This window comes from Berghia stephanieae, chromosome 1 (assembly GCF_034508935.2).
Source record: "Berghia stephanieae isolate SIO BIC M18660-M18661 chromosome 1, UCSD_Bste_1.3, whole genome shotgun sequence".
NCBI lineage: Eukaryota > Metazoa > Mollusca > Gastropoda > Nudibranchia > Aeolidiidae > Berghia > Berghia stephanieae.
In genome coordinates, this window is record NC_088360.1 from 52898082 (window position 1) to 52923665 (window position 25584).

Sequence of the window (25584 nt, forward strand, 5' to 3'; positions counted from 1 at the left end):
TAATTTTATCTATTTGTTTTTTTTATATATTGGTTTGTTTGTAGCTTACATTATTATCATACCCCTATCCTGCATGATAGACCGTGATTTTGGCCTCACGAGTAAAGTCGGCGGCTTTTTCTTTTTTGATCTCGTATCATGGTCTCCCTTGCACCCAACATCTCGGTTGTTTGTGGATCGCCCCCACAGGCTTTTTTTTAAAACAATATTTTTAGATTTTTGCTAGTTTAACCGTGTATTAATTTTTATAGAACTGCTTCTTCATGTTGTGGATTTTTTTTGGTGTTTTTTTTTTGGGTTCTTTTTTTCTTAATTTTATCTATTTGTTTTTTTTATATATTGGTTTGTTTGTAGCTTACATTATTATCATACCCCTATCCTGCATGATAGACCGTGATTTTGGCCTCACGAGTAAAGTCGGCGGCTTTTTCTTTTTTGATCTCGTATCATGGTCTCCCTTGCACCCAACATCTCGGTTGTTTGTGGATCGCCCCCACAGGCTTCAATAGTATACAACAAACAATTCGGACTCAACGTACAACTAAATTCTGTGAACAGAGAAACTCCCCCGCCCTCTTTTTTTTTTTTTTTTTTTTTCGCCTTGTCATTGACCTTAGTGAAAAAAACTCTTCTCAAATGAACTTGTCTTAGATCCAACCAACCAGTGGTATAGGCAGACTCACTTTTTTAAAACGTCCTTATCTTCTACTGACATTCAGTTGAACTTTAAAAAAACAAAAAAACGATCTGCTGTAGGCGTCAGCTCACAAGAAACAGGGAACGAAGATAGAGTGGAGACTACCTCAGGCCCATCCTACCACATGTTAGGGGTGGGGCAGGGTCAGTGTCATTTAATATTAGATAATAGTGCATGGGGATCTCTGTCCACGGATAGAAAATTATAAACCTATGACGGGGGAAGGTGGGGGGGGGCACAAACTACGAACGTGTTGGGTGCAGGGGAGACCATGATACGAGATCAAAGAGAAAAAGCCGCAGCACTTGGATGATGTTTTTAAAACTATCCTATTTTCCTCCTTTTTACCGACACTGATGTGATCTGTGTTGCAAGCCATAAAACCCTTTTTAAACAAAGGCTTTGTATTCATCGTTGTACTGCATTGTACTCAACAGTAAATACCCCCCTCCTCCCCCCCCCCCCCCCCCCCCCCCCCCCAAAAGGTAACCGGATTTTTTTGGAACTACATAAGAGAAAATTGAAGAACAAAGAAGAAAATGAAAATGAAATTAATTTTTGTGTTGGGAGGCTGATAACTCTCTCTCTCTCTCTCTCTCTCTCTCTCTCTCTCTCTCTTCTCTCTCTCTCTCTCTCTCTCTCTCTCTCTCTCTCTCTCTCTCTCTCTCTCTCTCTCTCTCTCTCTCTCTCTCTCAAATAACAAAAGAAAAACAACAAAAACTCCCCTCCTCAACATAATTTAATAGTACAAGAAACAGTTCCATTGTTTTGCATAGGAAGACCAAAATCGTGTCCTCCTAGCAAAAATATAAAAATATTGTTAAAAAATAAAAATGATAAATTTTGTGTGGGCGACCGGCCGATAACTAGCAATCTCTTCTCTGACATCTTTTTTGTGTTGGTGGGGAGGGGTGATTATTACCTAAAAAATAACCACTCCCCCCCCCCCCACTTAAAAAAAAAAATTTAAAAGAAGAAAAAAAAGAAAGACAGAAAGAACAGCAACAAAATCAAACAGGCCAGCCATGAATATATAGAAGAAAAAACTCACCTCTTTAACATAAAGAAACAGTTCTATAAACGAAAATATGGTTTTACGCCAGGGGGGCAAAAATCTTGGTCTCCCTAGCCAAATTGGCCAATACTAATACTTACAAAATGCTCCAAAACAAAAATAAAGGCTGTGCCGCTTTTTTTTTTTTTGTGCTTGTTCCCAACAGGTGTTGAGAATAGTAAAATTTGCCTATTCCCAACTGGTGTTAGTGTTAGAGATAATACGATCGTATTCCCAACCGGTATTGGTCAGCCCTGTAAATCTTCCTACTATTGTCGGATTTCCGACAGTACGATTTTGTTACTATAAGTGCTAATATTTTATTTTTTTTTAAAAAGGCTGTCATTATCCCCAGACACCTGTCTGGGGATAATGAAAATTCATTATCCCCAGACACCTGTTTGGGGGTAACGAAATTTCATTATCCCCAGACACTTATTTGAAACTCCGCTCTTTTAAACAATTATCCACATTCCAGAATATGGGATGTTTCCAAATGCACATAGAAAAAAGGAAAGTTAATAAAATATCTATAAAAACATAAAATTAACCAACATAAAATCAGTTATTACTACATATACACAATATGCGTTGACTTCGAAGTGGGTGTCATGGCCGAATGGTTTAGTCGTCTGCCCTGGAAGTTTTACCAGAATCGACGTTGCGGGTTCAAATCCTGGTTCCACCACTTTTTTTTTATTAAATCCCCCCCCCCCCCCCCCCACCTCCTTTTTTTAGTTTAAAAGAGCAGAGTTTCAAATATGTGTCTGGGGATAATCACAGCGAGAAAAAAAAGTAATAGTAAAAATAAAATTCATAAAGAACAGAACCAATAAAAAACAAAACAAAAGTTTTATTTCGTTCCTCGAAAAAATCAGATTTTATTCCGTTTCAAATGTCGATTTAAAAAAACAAACAAAAATTTGTTGCATCAAAGACAAGACAAAAAACTAGGCCGTCTATCAGTTAGCTATATTATCATGCCACCTACACGCTCCGCTAGACGTGGATGTATACACTGTCTGGCTACTGTGTCACAGCAGAGAGTGTAGATAATAGAGAGGTTTTACGGGCAGGAAGTCACGCGACTTCGTTGGTGACAACAATGTTAGCGAGGGATGGTGACTGCGGAAGCGGCGAGGAGTGAGCTATAAATAACTAAGGCAGGTAAACACCGGCACATGGTGGCGAGAGAAGTAATGGAATGTATTGGATATCACTATAATTCGCACAACATCAAACAGTTTATTAAGCCGTTGGATCGAGGTCCAGGTATCAATATTAAATACAAACATTATCAGATAAGATTAGATAAAAGAAGATTAACTTAATTTATCCCGAAAAGGAAATTTGACATGGGCACAACAAGAGAGGAATCGTACATCAAATTGACATAGACACAACAAGCGAATCACACACCCCCATCCCACCACATTCTCTCTCTCTCTCTCTCTCTCTCTCTCTCTCTCTCTCTCTCTCTCTTTCTCTCACAGAGCTTCTTCTTTGTCTGTCTTTTCTTTGACGTTCCTCTTTCGTCTCGGATACATCCGTCACTGGATGACATTGAGGGGTCGTAGATGAGGTAAATGGTTTCTCTGGTGGTAATTCTGCAGTTCATCATCAATTTTAGGCTTTTTAGGGGGTGGTCGTGACGGAGTAAGCTTAGGAGGAGGATTTGGAATGTTGAAGATAGTTGGCACAGCAGTCCTGAGAATGACCGTACGTTTCACTGCAGTTTTGCTGAAACAGCAAGGTTCTAAGTGCTCAGAGCAAATGAAGCAATTGTTGTGGAGGTATTCTGGTGTTTTATCCTCCAGATCTTTCCTACGGCATTTGATGAGCCACTGCCTGCTACTGTAGAAAGAATTTTAAAAAGCAAACATGCCTATTTCACACGACTGTGTACAGTTACAGTGTAGATCATGCGTAAGTTAATGAACCTCATCTAAAATCCCAACACTCTATGACAAAAGGAGGCGCATTTATTCACTAAAATTGGGTGATACTGATCCATTTATAACGCCACCTCAGGATACCCACTGTGGCGTTGAATGGTCGTTTTGCATCGATAATTTTTACAGCAGTAAGGGAATTTGATTGAGTTTAGGATGGTAGATTAAGGTGCAGTAGAAGAAATTGAAAATCAACCCAACGGTGCTGAAAGTGATCTCACCGCCCCATCCCTTAAATTACAGGGGAAAAAATGACAAAGACAAAATAGAACAATATCATTTATTTGTCTCTTTTTGGGACCATGATTAGAAACTAGAGTAGAAAATATACGTCGAACATAAATATACTGTACAAAATGGAGGCGAAGAGCCCACAGTAGGTGAAATTATAATCGCACACTTCACGTGTTAATCTAATTGAAGGGCAGTGAGGCCCCAAGTCAAGAATTTACTTTTAGCCCATCCTTCACGGTTAGTGAGTCATTCAGCCAAACAAACACATGCATACATACATGCACACAAAAAACACACACACACAAGACCCACTGGCCTATTGTTATAACTTGTGGGGCAATTGTAGCGGTTGTGTGTAGCCAAAGAGGATTGTATAGGTAACGTAGTTACCAAAGCTGCCATAAACACAATACCCTTCTCTGGCATCTCACCAGATAAATCAGACAAGCAGATTCATACGTCTGGCACTAGTAAGAGTTTTAAGTAACTCATAAATATGTGGGATCGAAACAACAACTTAGTGGCATTTTATATACGCTCACACACACTACACATATTAGTATCTATTACCCTAACACATTCATAGCCTTTTAAAAACCAAACCAAGAGCTTATAAGACAGTGATTTACTCACATTTTGGGGTCCGATGGAAAGCGCAAGAATGTCAAACCAGGCCTTTTATTCTTGGAGTTGCTACAGTTTGGGGCAGAACACCAACGACAATGCATATTCTTTGCTTCTTTCATATTCATCGCCATGATGATGAAATGTTTACCTGACTTCTTTTGGTTGCTACACATGAGGCTCGATACGCCTCATACGACCTCGTAAGGTCTCTAGTTATTCTACGCTCTCTGGCCACAGCCAGCGAGAGAGGGTCGCGAAGTTGGCACAAGTCATCGAACACACACCTAGTCAATAAATAACTAACACGCACAGAAGTGTGTCGGACTGGACGGAGTGTTTCTCTCTATTTTGCTACCGACACACATGCATCTCTCCGTCCCTCATTTCTTTTTCTCTTTGATTCATTCTGTCTGGATGTGAGACGGAAAAAAAATAATGCGAAATAACTATTTTTCTTCAAAATATATATTCTTCAAAAGCTCTCACACGACCGCACCACCTCTTCTTCTTCTTCGTCGTTGTCTTCTTCTTCTTCTTCTTCTCCTTCTTCTTCTTCTTCTCCTTCTTCTTCTTCTTCTTCTTCTTCTTCTTCTTCTTCTTCTTCTTCTTCTTCTTCTTCTTCTTCTTCTTCTTCTTCTTCTTTTATAAGAATTAATCCAAATAAATGAAATAATCAGCGTAAAAATTTATCACAAACAAACAGGAGCAAAGATACGCAGCTTCCCGTGTCAAGCATTAGAGACACATCCTTCAAAAGGGTAGGAATTGTTCTCTTCCTTTCATTTTACAACAAACTCAGACCTCTCAAATAATTGGGATTTTGGGGGGTTTTTTGGTACCATAAAATAAGAACCTCATTATAAATAAGTTGGGGAAAGTGACAGGATATGACTAGTCAATTGACGTGTCATATCTGTATTGTGTTTATTAATTAATCTATAATTTTGTCCTGTTGTGTCTATTTTCGCGTGTTCAAAAAGTTCCGACAATTTTTCCACCAACCATTTACAGGCCTGATTGGTGTTGGTAATGATATTGAAGTATTTAACACAGGAAGGGACACAGGGCTGAAAATCAGCACGAGGTTCCCTCTGTGGCGACAGGGCCAATTAAACATTGTCTGGCAATAATGATGGACGTTTATATACACAGACACTTTTTTGAAACTCCGCTCTTTTAAACATTTTACCTCATCCCAGAATGTGGAACATTTCGTAATGCACTTATAAATAAGTAAAGTAATAAATGACCAATAAACGCTTCAGATTAACCAACAATAAATCAGTCGATGGATATTAAGTTTCTATATATACACAATATGCGTAGACATTCATGCGGATGTCATGGCCGAATGGTTAAGTAGGCTGCTTTAGAAGGCTTGTCAGTTCCGTCATTTCAAATTTTTTTTTTTTTTTTTGGTCTTCTTTCTCAGAGCGTTACAAATGATAAGTGTCCCTCCACCCCCGCCCCTTTTTTTTCTTTTAAATCGTTTTCTCCCAGTCTTTTGGTTCCTTTATTGAATATTGTAATATTCGTCCCCACTCCGATATCAAAAGTTTATACTTCTAAGAGAATAAATATTTAAAAGACAAATAAACTGAAAAAAATTCAGAGGGCAATCAAATAAAAAAAATAATGTTTTAAAAATAAAAACAATTTAAAGGAGATTAATGCTCAGTAATGGAACAATGGGAAAAGTATTCTCGCTCACATAAACAAAAACAGAAAGATAATCATAGAAGTCGTCGATTGCACTGATAATTTAGAGGCATGGCAATTTAAATAAAGTTTTAGAAAACAAAAAACTCAAATACAATCCCAAAATTTAGAGCCAAATAAATTTAAAGAGAGAGAGAAATTTCCCATGGAATTAGAGCAGGGAATAATGATAATACTAATAATAATAATTATAATACTAATAAATATTTGAGGAAAAGCAGACCAGAACAGAACAAATAATTTGAGCAAATGATATAATGAATTCGGAGAAATAAAAAATTCAATTAATTAACTCAATCCTAACACCGACTATAACCGTAGCTTACCCGGGTTACTTTTACCCCATGCCTGTTTATTACACTTTTCTGACACAAAATCAGAGCTAATGTTTTTTAGTTTGTACATGGTAATGGTAGTTGAATAAAATAAATCTATCTATGTACATGCTCATTTTTAATACATATTTCCAAATTTAAAAAGTAGAAAAAATTCTCTAGGATTGACTGAGTTTAAAAACTCCTGCTCAGGACAAAAAAAAAAGGTCAAATGAGCATCATGTGGGAATCAAGAAAAAAAAAAAGAGAGAGAGAGCAGATTCAAACCAGTGCAGCTAAAAGGAACAAAATGAGCAGTGGTCTAACCCACTGATCTGTCTATCCACACCAATATTGGTGTATCCTAAAATTCATATATGAGCTAGATAACTTTCCATCATCTTTGCTTCCTTGTTTCATCTCTGATTCGGATATGTTGTTGGATCTAGCTTTGTGGAAGTATGATAATAAATTGTATTGTTTTGTATGAGGAAGCCAGGAAAGGCTGTGGACGGGAAAATAGCAGGTGTGGTCAGTTTTGGGATGACCAACACCTAGGCCTAGGGATTCGTCCGCGAAATAAACAAATTCCCAGTCATCATCAATATCCCCAATGTTGTGGTCAGAATGAACAAATTATAGAAACTAGAGAAGACCAATAAAGTTAAAAGGTAGGTAGGCAGTGAAATTTTGAATGGTTGGTGGACTATGAACCGATTCGCTGAATAACAAGTTTCTTGCTGGTTGAAAATAAAAGGCGGAATTGCCAGTTTGACGTTTTCAGTTCAAAGTGTCAATAACTTACATTTCATTGATCCATGTGTTTTTTTTAAAAGGCTGGATTTGGCATTTGAGCACTATTTACTTTCATCTTGTGTTAAATATCACGATATTAACTGATTTCAGGCACATCTGTATACCTTTTTTTTTCTCCTAATGTGTAAATTACATTTAAAATAACAAAACAGAAGTGGCATAATTCATTTTTTTTAAAAATTTATTCTGAATAGACATGGTTAAATATCTCAAAAAGTTTGGTAGATCTGTCAAATTGTTTGACTTTTGATTGGAAGGACATGGGTTCAATTTCCAACAGTGCCAACTTTGTTTTCAATATAATTAAATTCTATTTGTCTGTTTACTTATTACTAGTATTATTTTTAAAATTTCCTTTTGTTGTTTTTAAAGCTTATTTATTTGTTTATTTATCACTGTTCTTTTTACTATTTTCTTTTATTTTCTTCATATTTTTTTCTTTAATTAATTTGCCATTATCATTTTCATCAGAATACTTTTACCATGTTTTATCATTATAATAATTCGACATTGTTGTCACAACTGTAAACTTACGAACATGAATGCAATCAGTGTGAAATTTCTTAGCGATACCTAGCAGTTAAAACTTGATGTCGCTCTAACAGAGTAACATCTAATGCCTGCCAAAAACAAAATTGGAATCATCATAATCACCATTATCACCACTACCGCAACAACCACAGCACTACCACCACCACCATTGCTACCACCCCTACACACAACAGTATCATCGCTACCATCACAGCACCACTTCTCCATCAATCACCTCAACCTTCACTGTCTCCATAATAACATTATCCCACAACCACCATTGTCACAAAAAGAATCAACACGCTTTTACATATAATACTTACTTACTACTTAATCCTCTTCGGGCCTTGAGACACATAGGGCATCCACCAGACATCTCCATTTTTTGCGGTAGCTGTATTCCAGGACAGGCCTGCTTCCTTTAATTCTTTCTCCATGGTCCTTCGCCAGGTTTCTTTGGGTCTTCCCCGCTTTCTCTTCCCATCTGCTGTCCAGTACAAGGCTGTCTTGGGAAGTGACCCTTTTTCCATTCTGGCCACATGACCCAGCCAACGCCATCTTCTTCTTTTTATTTGGCTATCAATGCTAGTGCAGTCAGCTTTCTTTAATAGATCCACTGTTCTTTTTTTTGTAGGCCAGAATAAATTAAAAATTCTTTTTAAACACTTGTTCTGAAAGGCTTCTAGTTTCTGTATTAAGGAGGATGTCATTTTCCAGCTTTCACTTCCATAAAGCAGTACACTTAAAACATTGCTCTTGTATATTTTCAGCTTTGTCTTTCTCATTATTTGCTTTGATTTCCAAAAGTTTTTCAGCATGCCGAAAGCCTGGTTTGCCTTTTGAATTCTGTGCTTGATATCGTGTTCTGCATTTCCGTCGTCTGTTATTTTGGATCCGAGGTAGGAGAACTCTGTTACCTCTTCAATTATATGTTCATCTATCCTAATTTCACTGTCATGTTTTGGATTCACCCTAATGTACACAGTCTTATCGAAATTTATTTTCAGTCCAATTTTCGAGGCGTTCTTGTGTAGTACGTTTAGTTTCTCTGAGGCGTCTCTGTGTGTACTGGAAACTAACGTGATATCATCTGCGTAGTCTATATCTTCCAGAAAGGATGTCAGTGTCCAGCAAATGCCTCTCTTCTTACCATCAATTGTATTTTTCATGAGCCAGTCTAGAGCCAGGATAAACAGAAGCGGGGAGAGTATGCAGCCTTGTTTTACACCAGTTGTTACATAAAAGCTGTCTGTTAAATTGTTACCACAGATCACTTGGCATTGGTAGTTAATAGTCTTATAATGCTGACTTCTTTTTTTTTTTATTTTGCCAGCCTGAATCCCAACGTCATTTAGGGTTTTTAGAGAGAAAGAAGGATTACAAGAAAAGAGCAGAGTAAGTAAAGAGCGTTTTTTGAAATTCTGAAGAAAAAAAATAAATACAGAATTTGGTTTATATATAGTTTTTATTCAACTTTTTACTTTTTCTTTGAATCAGTCTTATTTAACTTTTTTTCTTTCTTTTTTAATTAAAAAAATATATACCATGTGTATGTGTACTATTAACCATTTGAAAATGTTTATAATGGATTGAATACATTGCATCTCATTTTATTAAAAAGTAATATATATATATATATATATATATATATATATATATATATATATATATATATATATATATATATATATATATATATATATATATATATATATATATATATATATATAATATATATATATTGAGATCCTGATAGAACAAGTGAATGCCTCACAAAGGACTCAGTGTCGATTCTGGATGAGTCGGTATTTGTTTGGGTTGTTTTTGTTGGGTTTATTTTCTGACCCCTCAGTCCACTAAGCAGTGATTAAGTAGCTGGATTTGTTAATCTGCCACAGAGTACTTTGCAACAAAATAGCATTTATCCAGAGGGTAGTAAACAATCACTTGTCTGTTTACTCAACAGAAACTGGGATAAACTTTGGTTGCATATATGCTTTATTTTGTTGAATGACTGCTTTTTCAATACCAGTGTCGATATATTTTTGATTTCGTCAATTTTAAATCCTAACCGTATCCCACACTAAATCCTTTTTTTATTTCAAATGACAGAGAAGCCCATGAAAAGAGAGACACCATCCTTAAGTTAAAGAGAAAAGCAGAAGACAGGAACCCAGATGAATTTTATTTCAACATGGTCAGAACTCAAAAAAAAGTATGTCCAATTTTTTCCAGGTTTAAGATTTACAATTCGTGTGACAATAATATGTCCATTTATGTTTCCACACTGCATACACCAATGAGCTGACATGAATACAGTTTCTCTCTATCAGTCTTGATGGTCATTATAATAATTAATTCCTCAAGCTTCTTTGGAAATCAGTTATAAGAATAACATATTGGCCATTTCATCCAGTGCACTCCAATTAAGGAGAATGAGTGATTTTTTGTGCAGCTGAAAAAAAAACCTGAAAGAGCAATTTACCTTTGGGCAAAAGAGCCCTTTTCTGTGTAACACACACCCTTACAGGAAAGTGAAAGAAGGACAATTGTAATCTTCCCACAAATTTTTCGAACCAAAGTCTCCCCAATGTTTTTAACCAATATTTTGTTGACAAAGTAACTAAAATACAATCCGATTAAGACAAATTGTCAACTAATGTCGAACCCTATAAGGGAGATCATCCATTCACCAATTTCTCTCTTGTTTGAGAGGAAACCATCAAAGCTATCATAATGTCCTTTCCACCTAAATCATGTAGTCTAAATCCTTTTCCAACAACCTTATGCAACTATATTGAACATCTTACCCCTGTGATAGCAAGGATCTTTAATTATTCTCTTGAATTGGGACCCCTGTTACCATCTGCTAAATTTGGAATTGGCATAAAGGGCTTGAAACAAGACTATAGCCCTTTTTGTTCCAGCTGTGCTCCATTACCTCATTTATTTTGCTGTATCATTCTTCACAAAGGGATGAAAACAAAATTGAAAAGGCCCGAGACATCCCATTAAAAAAAAATCTTTTAATGTTTTTTCGACTTAAAACAAAACTTGTCCCGTGTCTCTCACTACAAAATTATAGCTTCCTGTATCAGGTCTGAGACCTGCCAGTTATTGAGACTAAATTGGTATACACATATTTTTTGGATGTAATTTTGGCCAAATTCTGATTATTATTTTTATTTTCCCAAGTTCAGATTATCATAACTATCATAAACGCCTTCATTTTGGTTTTATCTTTGCTGAAAGGTTTTGCTTTTTTTGGTCTTATGATTAACTTATTTAAAAGGATTTGTTTCCTCTTGTCTTTCATCTTAGCATGGGATACATAGACTCCGAGATGAAGCTCAACCTGTTTTAACAGAGGACCAAGAGAAATTGATAGACACTCAAGATAGACGTTACATTCTCTACAGACTATCAAAGGAGTTAAAGGTAGTTTGTATGTTTGTTACCACATAGCTTCTCTTTTCTCAACTGCAATAGTTTAAAACATGAAAAAAAAGATTATACATTTGAACGATCCACCAGACAGACAGCCAACTCTCCAGATTTTATTGGGTAAATTCCCTAAATTTGCTCTCATGTCCCATTTCCCTAATTTTCAGTTGTTTTCCTGATTTCGATAAGACCAGCACCATCATCATCAACAACAATCGCAACATCATTATGACATCTTCATTTGAATGTCAAATTTGCCCAAAGTTTTTCAAAATTTTGTCTCTGGAGTGTTGGCAAGTCTGCACCGGGCAATGATTATCCAATATCCATCCATTCTCTTGGAAGGAAAGAAAAACAAAACAAATTCCATGTACTAATCTGTGTAGCTGTAAAGTTCATTTATTTAGGGGACATGAAATCTGATACTCTCTTCACGCTAATCATTAAGTAAATGTCTCTCTTGATTTAAGACGGAAAAAAATGATAAAGAAGCCCTTCAGAGCCATTAGACCTATGGAGCCGAAGTTTATCCCAATGAAATGGACAATTCTTGCTGTCCTTTGGATAGAATGCTAGTCATTTTGTTTCGATTTTTAAAATTAATATTATTGTTCAAATCATTTAACTTAAAGGCAATGAAACTTCAAAAAAATATATATATTATATATATATATATATATATATATATATATATTTCATTTCATCATCTCACAGAAAATCGAGAAGTGCAAACAAACCTTACACATGATTGACAGCACGGAGAAGAAAAATGAGCATACTGTTTTTGTTGAAACTGAAAAGGATGGTTTGTACAGTGTTCATCAACTTTTGTTTTCTTTTATTACTTATGAGTTTCATTAAAAACTGATTATGGCTAAAACAAAAGTTCTATAAACTGAAAAGAATTTTAAAAGTTGTGTTGTCAACTCAATCTTTTGATTGTTGATAACTATCACTATTATCTTATTGAATTACTTGACATATTGCCAATCGCCTCCTAATCTTCAGACTGCAACACTGGCAGCTTCTTTAATTTGTTGAGTGAGTTCTTTCCACTGATACTTACTTACTTATGGATTGTTTCCAGCCCAGGTCCTTATAGGTCCTCTTTGCCAGACTCTATTTCTTCATCGTCTTTGTGATTAAATTTTCTTCCGGTTTTACAATCTAAAGTGCATTTATAATTGTACAAAACATTTTGGTCAGACCAAAATTTGTCTAGTTTGCTCTTGAAGCTGTTTAGGATTTTTGCTTTCACAACAGAATCTGGTAGACTGCTCCATATTTTCGTTATTCTCACAGTAAAACTGTTTTCTCGCATCCAATCTGATGACAGTCTGCTGTGAAGGATCTCAGTTGTTCTAAATCCTTTTCGCATCTCAGTTCTTGTGTGTCATCGAGGCACTTGAGGTCTTCATTTATCATAGTGTATATGCTTGTAATGGGTCTGCCTTTGTGTCTGTAATGTCTGCTTGGTGTAAAGATAACATCATTGCCTTATTAGCTGGAATATTTCTGTCTCTCCTTTATAGGGGCCCTACACTATGAGTCCCAGCCTCCAGCAGGACTGAGGTGCGATTCGAGGCCAAAAATCCTGTAGTGTAGGGCGAATTTCCTTCAGTCAGGATGAAGGTTTCGAGGCCGCGGCAGAGGCTGGAGATTTTATAGCATGCTTAATGTGTTTACCGAAGGCTGTTGGATTGAAGCGGGGTTGTTGAAAAAAATGCAAAAAGGTGACAAATCTTGCTTTCATAATGCCAGATTCGTGTCCAGCGTCCAATGTACCATGAGTTTATTATTTGAAAAACATAATATCAACAATCCATGTTGGAAAGAAATCTATTTCCCTCGCATAACCTCCCATTCCTTCAGCCCCCCATCGACCAAGTGACACAAAACTGTCATTGCAACAGACCTACATTGGTTTTTCCATAAAAGACACACATATACAAACACACTGATTAATAAATAAAGACACACACCTGCACCTTCAGACACACGCGATGTAACTAATTTTAAAGTTGACAAGGCATTTTGTATCGTATAATCCTCGCAAGTCCTTGCATGTCTCAGGAATAATCGCCCTCAAAGATTGTGGTGACAAACTTGAGATGCTCATAATACCTTCTCCCTCTAACTAGTGTCGCTGTCAATCTGTCATCAGGAGAAATTGCTGCTCTCATTATCCGTGTACTCTCTTGCGATTAACGGAGAAACCATATTTAAGAGATGAAGGTGTGTGTCTTCATCCATATGCCAATAAATTTCGAAAGTCACGGCGGTATAATCTCAGTTCTTTCAATAAATGTGTGTGAGTGAAATTATATCTTACAAAGCCACTGTTTGGTCTATATGGACCTATTTCTTTTAATTGACTTTCTTCGTTTTAATACAGAATAAACATCAAAGCACATAAACACTTTCTTCTACATGTAGACATATAAACACACCTTTAACTAAAAAAAAAAAGTATGTCAAACCTATGTAACTTCAGCCGCACTTCAGTCCATACAGTCTGTGTCGGGCCGATGAAATCTTTAATCAGTCCTCCAACGCGACTTCAGTGGAATTTCAGTCCAAAAAAATGATACTGTAGGGCCCCTATAAGATATGTCCAAATATTCTCCTTCTTATCTCCAAAGTCAATTATCATATTGCTATCAATTTACTTTTTGCTTTTTAAGAAAAATATGAAGATTGATGAATGACTTTGACGTCACTGGCTGAGTATTTGCTCTACACAATGCCTCAAGATAATATTGACAATTAAATCAATGTGTGATGACTTTTGAGATGCAATTTGATAATAACAACAAGATATCAGAGCACTCACTTTGTTGAACTGTATTCCTGATTTTCTTCTCATTTTTATTAAATGTGTTTAAACTAAAATAATATTTCTAAACAGAATTTGATTACTCTTGACTTGTGGTTTAACTTGATTTCACTATATTTAAAGTGAAACAATTTATATATGATGATGATGGCATGAAAACTTTCTGAAAGATTGGTCAACTGGACAAGACAATATTCTAATGCTTTTTATTGTAACAATGAATGTCCCGGTTTATAGTTTTGGTTTTGTAATGCGGCATATCTATGGTCAACTTGTGTTTTTGTTTTATGTTCATTTTTCTTTTTTTCCACCAGAATGCAGAAAATGAAATTATAGAGTTCGCTCTCTTCAAATCTACTCTAATCACACAACTGCATGATGGTGCCTGCTGATAGAATCTTTTCTTTTTATCTTTCTGATTGCTAGAATGTGCTCATAAGGGCATGTTCTTTGTCAGCAACCTTCAACTTTTTCCATCCAATTTTCAGGCCTCTTTCAGTCTATTAAGACCAAGAATAAAATTCACACTTGGCCATAAACCAGTGCTGTGCCTTCATATCAGTGTTATAATGTGATTCCACAACAAAATTTCAATGCCTGTCAAGCAGGTAGCTTTCACATAAGTCTTCACTCCTTAAGTCAACTTCTGCTTAAAGTTAACTCCTCTTGATGGTCCCAAATGTTCTGTTCTTTATCTAAGTGTGTTCCATTGATAATGGATAAAGACAACCAATCTTTCTGGCACGGCTTTATCACAGACCTGCCTTCTATTATATGAAAAGTTTGTCGAATTACGAAATTTTGGTTTCAATTTCTGAGCTTCAAGAGCATCTCTAGGTCATTAAAACTTATTGAAAACGAAAGTTGATACCCGAATATATCATTTTAAGGATTTAGAAGTGTTATTTAGTCTATGTAAGGTTATATTGTTGATTTTTAAAGTTAATTCTAGGAAGTACGTTTTGTTTCGTTTTAAAATTACGAATTTTAAAGTTTTCAAGTAGGAAGGATTCTATCAGGTCTTTTATTAGGATGCCACTGTTTTTGTATTGCACTGTCTATCTGGTGATTAGTCGTGTAGTTTATTTTTTTATATCTTCCTTTTTTCCCCCTCCCTTTTCAGTTGAATCATTTGATGCTGCCAAATATTTTGACACTCATCCAGCATTTGTGGATCGTGCCTACAATCGACCTCACCTTGACAGTCTAAAAAATTTGAACATGGCTATGGATAGTAAACAGCTTGAGGTTAGTCATTTTGCTTTTAAAGAAAAACTGTTGTGCGTGGATGAACTTTATGGTTATCGTCATCTTTCCTTTCAGTTGTTTACCACCAAAATTGTCTGGCAACATTTCAAGATGGCCACTAATATAATGAAAAAATAAAACTTGAACAGAATCTGTTGCAAAATGCATTGCTTTCAAGAGGAAATTCATCATCAAAGTGCTACAAGTGATCAAGAATTGTACTGCAAGGAACCAGAATATGATGATAGTAAAGATACAAATGTTTTGAAATGTTTTCTTTCACATTTGATGTTTGGTAGCCAAGGCAATTTATAAAAGGTTATGAACATAAGGTAGGGTGGTGGGGGAGGGGTTGACAAGCAGGCATTTCCCCATCTTGATTGTTAGATTTTTTTTTTCAAAACTCCATTTCAACATCCCATAATTTCATAAATTTGCACATGATCTTTTGTTATGTCAGTCATTAAACCTTCCCTTGCTCCATATATGGTAGTTAAAAGCATTCTGGTTGGTGGATACATTGATAGAGACCATATGATTAGCCAGGTATCTTGCGAAGACCCGGAACTTATGGGCTGATTTTTGGTTGCATTTCCCAGCTCATTTGCTTAAATCAAAGTAACATCAGGAATTCCCAGAACCAGTTTCAGTATCAAGAAATGCTGGTGCCTAGGACTTGACCTCATGGAATGTTGTTGGTCATGAGACAATAAACTTGTATTTTCATTGGCTGTAATTTTACCTCATAGATATATCAACATTTTCTTTATTGTTTAACCTCACTTCAGGATATAGTTAGTCCACTTGTTGCAGATTTAGTAGTTTGCATTTTCGATATATCCATCTTCTTGTAAAATTAATGTCAATATATATGAGATCTTCATTTACTGATATTGTTTAGCAATATAAAACAGGTTTTTGATGTCATGTCGATATTTGCGTTGTTGATATATTCGCTCTGCACTGCAGTGTTTTCCAGATTGTGTCATTTAAAATTTTAATCCCACAGTTAAGTTTTGAATTTGTGTCCAATGACTTTTGCAAAGATAATTTATTACCTGTTTGTTGAATTCTCTTATCTGACAAAGACAAATGAGAGCCGGGTTCCCAATTCATTCCCTTCATTTCCTCACTGTTTTTATTTAATGCTGTCATACAATTTCATAGATGAAATTAATTGTTAGCAAGTGAGTTTCAACCTAAGTGATATAATCACAAACATGCTGTTGGAACAACAAAACTTGTGGCAGGATGCACTACCAAGGCCTCCTCCGAACTTAACTGAACTCTACACATGAATGAGGATACATTACATGTAGAAGCCAAAGGAAATCCCTCCTATGTAAATTAAAGCAATGTGTTTTTGTTTTTTCTTGACATGTAACTTTAGCATTAAAAAAACCAACTGATATAAGTGTAATCATCCATCAGATGTCCGTGGCCATTGCCTCCAAACCCCCATCTTCCAAAAATAAAAATTATTCCGTCTACTTTAATGCTGATAAGAGCCACTTGGAGGAAGTGCTGCATCACGTGATCACTTTTTAGCGTTAATCACTTGAGCCCACCAACTTCAATTTGATTTAAATTCTATATTATTATTATTCTATATTTTCAAACGGAATTGTGTTCAATTTATATGTTGTGAATTCATTCATCTGGATAGTGTATATATTCGTAAAACTTGTGCAATTTTAAACAATAGTTTAACGTCTATTTATCGCCTGCCATCTCGGTCCCTTTGTTTACAATTACAATAAACGCCATCTTTGGTTCCGAGACAGTGATGGAGAAAGAAGCAATCGAGAGTAGCCGAGCGGACGATAAGAAAGGGAAAGGAGGTGGTGAAGTGAAGGACGGGGCGAGCGAGAAGGAATGTGTTGGGAAAGGAAGTGTAAGAGGTGTGAAGGGGAAAGGTAAAGGAAAGAAAACAGAGGGGAGCAGTTACGGTGCTGGTAGTAGTAGCGTTGGTAGCAGTGAACTGGACTTTAATGAAATAAAACAACAACTCAGTGTGTTGATGGGATTGGTGCCAGTGGTGAGCCAAATGAAGGAGGTCTTTGACCGTTTTAATGAAATGGAGGAGGAAGATGATGATAAATTAAAATAGAAGGAAAACTAAGTCTAAAGAAAAGAACTAGTGAAGTATTCTCATTTCTGGTCGTAGCCAGATCATTTATGATCTTAAAGAGGGAAGTTAATCTATAATTCATTGGTCTTGATTGTCTCCCTTTGTCAAAATCTCATTGAGATTCTTGAATGTCTTCATAGTGTTCTCGTTCCACGCATTCCTCATCATAATGTTATGTCCTCTCCCAAAGAACTATTAACTCGAACACGGTTTCCTCAAACTCTCCGGACATACCAATCATATACAAAGAGCAATAAGGAAAATATTTGGAATGTTCGAATGAGTTTGGGGAAATCTACTCAATAATGTCATTAGGCACAGTAAAATTCCCCCTTTCATTTCCTTCCCTCTTTATTATCTATTTATCATTTATTTCTATGATTGTTTTTATAAAGTTAGAGGATGGTCATGAATAAAGATAATTTATTTCTTAAACTTTGTTTCAACTTACAGACCCTAATGGCAAGCAAAAACAAAGCATATCAAGAACTAACAAGCAGGATTGAAAGAGCAAAAGAACTCAAGATAGTTGCTGACAAATTGGAAGCAAAAATACATGCTATGGTATGTTTTATTAGAAAATTGTATCATTATTTTTAGTTGTAAAAGGGGTCATTGGCGTGTGAACCGGATTACGCCTTTAAAAAAACAGAATTTTTCCCTTGACTTTAAATACAAATATAGCATTGAAACTTTTTGACAGATTGCAAGAATGTTGGGCATAGTTATGAAAAAATATGTTGTGGCAAGTTTGGACATACTTATTGTCAAACATGAGTGACCTTTCACCGTGGTATTTTTACAGCTATTTTAGAGAAAATCTGACTGACACAAAAGAAAGATAGTATTGTGTAAAAAGAAAAAAACTTTGGCGTTGGACGATTGAGTAGGGCTTGTTTCCCTTGCCAACCCAAATCTTATTTCCTTGCACCAAGGGGTGCAACTCCGCTTAAGTTATGTTACATGTTTTACAAATTATTTATGAGAAACCATGCTTTTTCAATGAAATAAAAAGCAAAATGAAGGGAATTAATAAACTTTCATAAAATTCTCCATCATGTATATCAATATTATCATCATCAAGCTGGTCACGAAGTAAGAAAGTTGAAGGCATTTTGACCAAGAAAAATTTGTTTGAACTATTGTAAATTTGCAATCATGGAGAATTCTGAGACAAAACTTATATTCAATGAAAGGGAATTCATCCAGGAATTTAATGCAGAAAACTAATACTCTCCAGTTTATTTTATGGACATTACAGGAAGTAAATGAGTGGCAGTAATAGTGGGCGATTCATGGGGCAATGGGTTAAAATATGTCTCTAAATGCCCGCTTTTCAAAATGGAATTCGCCTATATACATGCTCTGAAGAAGAAAGGTTTGCGAAGGTCTTATTTGGTATCTAATAAAACTGACCCAAATTACTATTAGTTCAGTTCACATCTGCTACACCCTCACTTTCTCCAGCAGTCTCATCCTATTTCCATCAAACTGATTTCCCTCCATGAAGTGTCCAATCAACGTTTTACAATTGTCCCCTTCCAATTGGGTGCGGAAAAAGGACAAAATTTTAATTGTCTAGCTGCTGATCATCAGCAAAGTAAATCAAGTAGGTCCTCCCACATGCCCATGATATGTTAGTCCTTGTAGCTCATTTCACTGGGCTTTTAATGTTTCACAACCATCAGCCACCTTTGACACACCCCTCTTTGTTATCACTCAACATTTACTTACTTTTCTCACATTCGTTGAACTGGACCGAGAGGCGTTGTATGCCTTGGTACAATGTGATGTCCCTTAGGCAACCAGAGAGGATCACAGTGTTGAATAGGCAAGCTTTTAGTCCTCTACCTGCGCCGCGGTCAAGAGGTCATTCACTCCATCAAATTCCTGACCAGTGCAACGGGTTATCTCCCGTGATACGTAACAGATTTGTTACTGATATCTGGTTAAATTACAATCGCTTTTGCACAACCACAGTCGATTTTACCAATTTAAACAAATTGGCAACACATGGAGAAAACTTTGATCTGTATTTTGGTACCAGACACTCTATCATTAGAATTATTGTCTTTGAGATATTTTGCATTTAGATACCAGCACAATTTCGATTATAGTTTGTTAAATTTAATGTATTGATTGCATTATTATAAGCAAACGAGATAATAGAAACTCTCAAAACTTGCTCTAACCGATGGAGGAATAAAGTAACCTTTCATTCATTCCCTCAAAATTTGTGCGTCGCTCTTAGTTCTTTGAGGATATGCGATAACATCTCGGTGCAGCTGTCCGATTTGTTACGCTTTGATCATTGCTGGTTCAGAGGCATGTGGATTCCGGTCAAGATGTCTTCATCACACAAGTTATATTCAACAGGTTCTCACATGAGTTTAGCTTCATATTATATGAACACATTTATACCAGCTTTTAGTCCCACTGGTTACAAACGTGGTCAATAAAGAACACTAGAATAAAGTCCGAGTCGTTTCACAATTCAGTTGTATATATTTGAAGTTTAATTCCCAGATTAAAATATTGTTTCAGTACTTTGTGGGTAAACAAAGAAACCTTGTATAGTTTGTAATTATTTTGATACAATGATCAATATATGATTAATTAAGGGTGATCATTTTAACTATTCGTGATATAAACATGACTTAACGAAGGGACAAGGGATAAATAGTAACCACGTCATAAAGAAATGCATATATATATAAATGTTTGTGTGTGTGTGTCGGAGACAGAGAGAGAGAGAGAAAGGGATAGATAGAGAGAGACAGGGATGGATAGATAGATAGAGAGAGGTGGGGGGGGATGGTCTGACCCGATGGATGGACTGATCGTCTGATGAAGAGGACAGATGAGGGTATGGATGGATCGATAAATAGATGTTGCAAGGGTGGATGAATGAATGGATTGATAGATGAGAGAGAGAGAGATTTTCATTTCATTAATGAAGGACATGAGACATTGGTTTATAACTGTAAAAGTCACTCTGCTGCCTCCATAGCCTCGTGATTTACACATGACATATTTTGTGCTGTTTCTATAATTTTTCATAACGGGGCTGCTATTCTAATGTCAACCTGTTGCTGTTCTTAATTCTTTTTGCGTTTTTCAAGAAGGTTGAACAAACATTGCAATCTCAGATTTATTTTGAAATTATTTGGACCAGATGTGATGACCATGGACTAGTTGCTGTTGTAAATGCTTTCCCTCATATTTGTTTTTAATCACTTTGTCTCTGTCAGAAAAAAAATATAATATCGCCTTGCAGGCATCATGTTCAGTTCTACATGTTACGCGTTGCTGTTGGTCAGTGACCCTATTTAAAGTTTTGAGCACCTCTATTGAAAATTGCGCAAATTAAAAAAACTCAACATTACATAGTCTGTCATGACACTTGTAGTGTATAGTGTTGAGGGCTCTTTAGCATTGTCATTATCAATGTCCACATTGAAGATGAGATTAATACCTGGTTTTAAAGATTAATATCTGGTATTAAATCCTGAAACAATTATGTTTTGAGATTCGTTTTCTTTTCTTCTGTGTTTCTTGATTTTTCTACAAAGCCTACACAGTTCATTCAAATGTTTATCATGAATTTTTCGATTGTGCTCCATGACTAACTGAAATTTTAAAAATCTTAATAAATTCAATTTTGTTGACGCACAGATGGAATTTTAGCAACTTATAGTTCAATTATAATAGATTCTATTTGTGAAAGAATAAAAGTTATTCTATGACTGTTTGAAGAATTTAATTTTTTATTGGAAAAATGAATGCATTTTAAATTACAGAAAAACTGTCTATTTAGGATTGAAATATCACGATCATTATATACAGCACTGGCATAAAATACATATGAATGGAAACAGGAAATCTTGATAAATATTACAGAGTAAAGAAATTTGTGTTTAAGCTCATTGTGAAGCGATAACAAAGAGATGAAAGTGAACATAAATTGACTGGTATCAACCGATATCACCTTAACTGAACTCACTGGGGGATTCCCCGTAAATTGGCAGGCGTGACCCCAGGTCAACCTCGGGTCAGCACTCAGGCGATATTTTCGTTACTGTGGGAGGCATAGTTACTTAGTCAATTTAACTTTTAGTAGGCACTGGATGTCCCGCAAGATTACAGAAGAATCTCATCGCTTTTGGTCTCATGTTGAGATGTGAATCATGAAGACAAAGTTCTCACGGAATGGTGAATCAATATTAAACACAGTTTCCTCATACTCCTTGGGACATGTAAAAATGATTGAGGAAACCGTACATTGCCATGACGTTTGATGGGGGGGGGGGGGGGGCAGTGTGGCTCAGCAGTATGGTCTTTGCTTTGTAGCTGAAAGACACCTAGTTTGAATGTCCACCTTGTTATGTGGCCGTCAGCAAGCCACCTCTTCTTAGATCAATTTGCAGCACTGTGCTGCGACGGACACCTGGGTTCTTCCAGTCTTCCCTTTGAATAAACCCTAAGACAAATTTCCGTATGAGGATGATTAAAGGGAACTTACTTTAACCGTATGTTACAAGGGTTTGTATATGTTGTATCACAACATTCATTTACTGCCGTGGCGAACCGTAAGCAAAGAGTTTAATGGCGAAGTGATAAGAAAAAGCAGAGTGGTGTCTTTTATGAGAAACTGCAATGGAGTGGGTGTCTGGAGTATCATGCTGCATACACTCATGCAGTATAGATAGATACACACATAAGTAACTGTCAATGTCATCAGTGGTCAAAATCACAGCATGAAATTATTTATATTTTAAAAATTTTACGTTGGCTGGGTGAAATTAGTACTGCGAAACTGTGTTCCAGATAAAAATTTGTTTGAGGAAGGAATGGAATGATAGCAAAGAATAAGACGGACAAATCTTGGGACATTCAAATTAGTTAGGAAACTGTGCTGGAGTTTAGGTTCAAAGTTCAAGTTTCATAGAGAAAGCATGTGACCTTGAATTGAGCAGGCATTAAACATTGATCTGTGTTTAAATACTCTGTTGAGTAAACGAATTGTATGTGTGCGGCTATGTGGTCTAGTGGTATGACACTCGCTTTCGGATCGGAAGGTCCTGGGTTCGGGCCTCTCTTAGCGCATAGTTGAGTTCTTGGAGAAGGCTGTTTATTCACATTCTCTCACCATACTCAGGTGTAAAATGAGTACCTGGCCGTTAACAGCATCGTCTCTGTCCGAAAAAAAAAAGTAATATCGCCAAACTAACGTCATGTTCTGTCCTAAATGTTAAATTTTGCTGTTGGCCAGGGACCCCTTGTAAAGCACTTTGAACACGTTTAGTGGATATTGCGCTATATAAAAGCTCAAGTAATGTACAAACACAACGCACACACACATGCATTCTCTCTTCTCTCTCTGTATGATATATGTGTGCGTGTGTGTGAGAGTAAATAGGGCCAGTGGAACTAAACAGACAATAGCAATTGCTTTGAGTGAAATGCTAATCTATCACAAACTTTTCATCAGTTCTAAGAGACCCAGCAACCCAATCAATGCTCGGTGGAAAGGGGGTTCAGGAAAAATATCACCTGGGACTGGGATTGATGCCATCCCCTTTGCGTCTGAAACAAGTTTTCCAACTGAGCATTTGGGACCACTCCCTCCCCACCCCCATTGTGTGTGTGTGTGTGTGTGAGTTTACATGTAATACTGCAAAACGTCTTCATTCTTGATCTGACTGCACCACTGTATACATTTTGACAGCCGGGCCATACATTATCTTGTTTTATAACACAGTCAAGCAGTGTTAAAGAGTAGTCAATGGTCGCGGAAAGATCTTACCCTTGCGCTATGACCTTAGGTAAAGCACTTATAATACATTGACCCCAATCACATGGGAATGAGTAGGAGGTACCTAACTTTAGACAGCTACATATATTTAAGTGCTACAACGAAAAAGTTTTCCTAGCAGACAACTTGTACTAATTAATGTGGAAATTTGGTTAAACTTGGCCTTCTGGTGCAACTAACAAGGCATTGTGTAGCACATTGATCTTTGTGCATCAGTTGGGTTACCTGATATAAATATTTATAATCTGTGTTCATCTTGCTCTTGATCAAATTCATCTAAATGCCCATTTTTTTCTGTTTCCCAACCACTGGGCATTTAGGCAATCACCATTGTATATCAATTGCCTATGTAAATGGGAGGTCTGATTCAATTTGTTTTCTTTTCTTTTTTTCTTTTCAGGACAATCACAGTAAAAAGGAAATGGTAGCTGAAGAGACAAAATATTCAGCAGCACAATACAAATTTGCACCTCGGCGGAAAAAATGAGATATTTTGAGATAAATAAAAGCCTTTGAAATTTTATTCCTTAGCTTTTTCTTGCAGTTCTATCCACGTTAACTAAATAAATGTTTGTGCTGTCTGAGGTCTGTATCAGGCCAGTAAATTTTTAAAATGTTGGTATCGTCATATGATTGAGTAAAGCGAGATCAATTGCATTTAGTAACTCGAGTGTAGAGATGTGAATCCCAGAAACTTTTTTTCTACCTGTGTGACTTGTTTATAGCCACAGGATTTCCCCCACCCCGCTCTTTAATTGGCATTGAGATCCCCGTTATTTCTCCTTAATCAATAATCTGTTTTTAGCCTAGTGACATTATGGATGTTAGTGGATAAATAGGATTTAAGCCACTACAGTGCATTACCCATTTCTCATCCTCTTATTCCTGTTTTTTTACAGATTCTTTTTGTCTTAAATATTTTGCCTGAGAAAGGGCGAGGAATACGTGCTGCACTGTACTACACCTACTCTAGTGTATCAAATAAAAGAGGTGTATGCACTTTGGCCAATGTTCAATAGGAGGGGGGGGGGAGAGGATGCTATTTGACCAATCCATTGAAGGGCATTTTCTAATTTGGGCGAGGAGAGATGTGATGTATAAAATGGTTTTGATCCATTAAACTGCAACTAAAATAACTATAACAGTGATAGCATAGAAGGTATCTTTTTCATTGGTACATTTCGTGAGCTGAAATTTAATAGAAAAGGGGGGGGGGGGGGGCGCTATACAGCACTAGGGACTGCAAACCCATTGAAAATTTGCTGACAGCTGTGAAAAATACCCTACTTGAAATCTTCAAAGGAGCCTATGATACATTTTGATAAAAGACTTATCAAACCTAAAAGATTGTTTTTTAGTCTTTATTTTGAATGTTTTTTATTTGGTTTTATGAGACTTGAGCGATGAATGGGGTAAAATAATGGCTGAATTTGGTCTCTAGCAATGAATTGGACTGAACTTTTTAAAAATTCGACCTTTTTTTCCGTATACAAGGGCAAAATGTAAAAAGGTACAAAACAGCTGCTGCTATCGAAAGATTTTCTAGAATCACACTTTCTTCCATGGCCCCTCAAGTCATTGGGCGAGCTGGGCTTGCAATTTTTTATGCTTTGCTCTCAACCATTTTCTTTCTGTTTTTCAAAAATTTTGTCATATTGGAGGTCTTTAATAAATGGAGTGTAATTTTTTTTTTTTTAATGAGCTTTTATTTAGCGCAATCTCACAATAAGGCTCAAAGCGCTTTACAAGGGGTCCCTGACCAACAGCAACATTTAACATGTAGGACGGGACATGACGCCTGTTAACGGCCAGGTACTCATTTTACACTTGGAGTGTGGTGAGAGAATATGAGTACGAGTCAAGAGCCTTCTCCAAGGACTCAACTATGCACCGAGCGAGGCTTGAACCCAGGATCTTCCGATCCGAAAGCGAGTGTCATACCACGAGACCACATAATTTCGATACCAACTTTGTGCAGCTGTCTACCAAATTTTTACCTATCTAATTATTATAATTATTATCTCATCTCATGTAGTTCCATATCTTAAGCAGACGTCGGAGGTCATCTTCCGCCAAGCTGATCTATCTCTTGCCAATTCTATTAAAGCAGCGCCACCTTTCTCAGCTTCATCTGTCCAAGTTCTTATCCCTTTCAAATACGTTATT

At 36.3% G+C, this 25584-nt stretch overlaps 1 protein-coding gene across 1 annotated transcript in view; it reads left to right on the plus strand.

Annotated features, from left to right (window-relative positions):
* LOC144977335 (putative U3 small nucleolar RNA-associated protein 11) overlaps positions 1 to 23941 on the plus strand; it is a 26350-nt gene extending 2409 nt beyond the window's left edge. The window contains exons 2-8 of the mRNA XM_078922424.1: positions 9278 to 9339; positions 10057 to 10159; positions 11266 to 11382; positions 12103 to 12193; positions 15348 to 15472; positions 18057 to 18167; positions 23819 to 23941. Of these exons, the coding sequence (XP_078778550.1) occupies positions 9278 to 9339; positions 10057 to 10159; positions 11266 to 11382; positions 12103 to 12193; positions 15348 to 15472; positions 18057 to 18167; positions 23819 to 23905 (696 nt within the window). The 3' untranslated portion in view covers positions 23906 to 23941. The remainder of the gene's footprint in view (positions 1 to 9277; positions 9340 to 10056; positions 10160 to 11265; positions 11383 to 12102; positions 12194 to 15347; positions 15473 to 18056; positions 18168 to 23818) is intronic.
* Positions 23942 to 25584: the final 1643 nt, after the last annotated feature.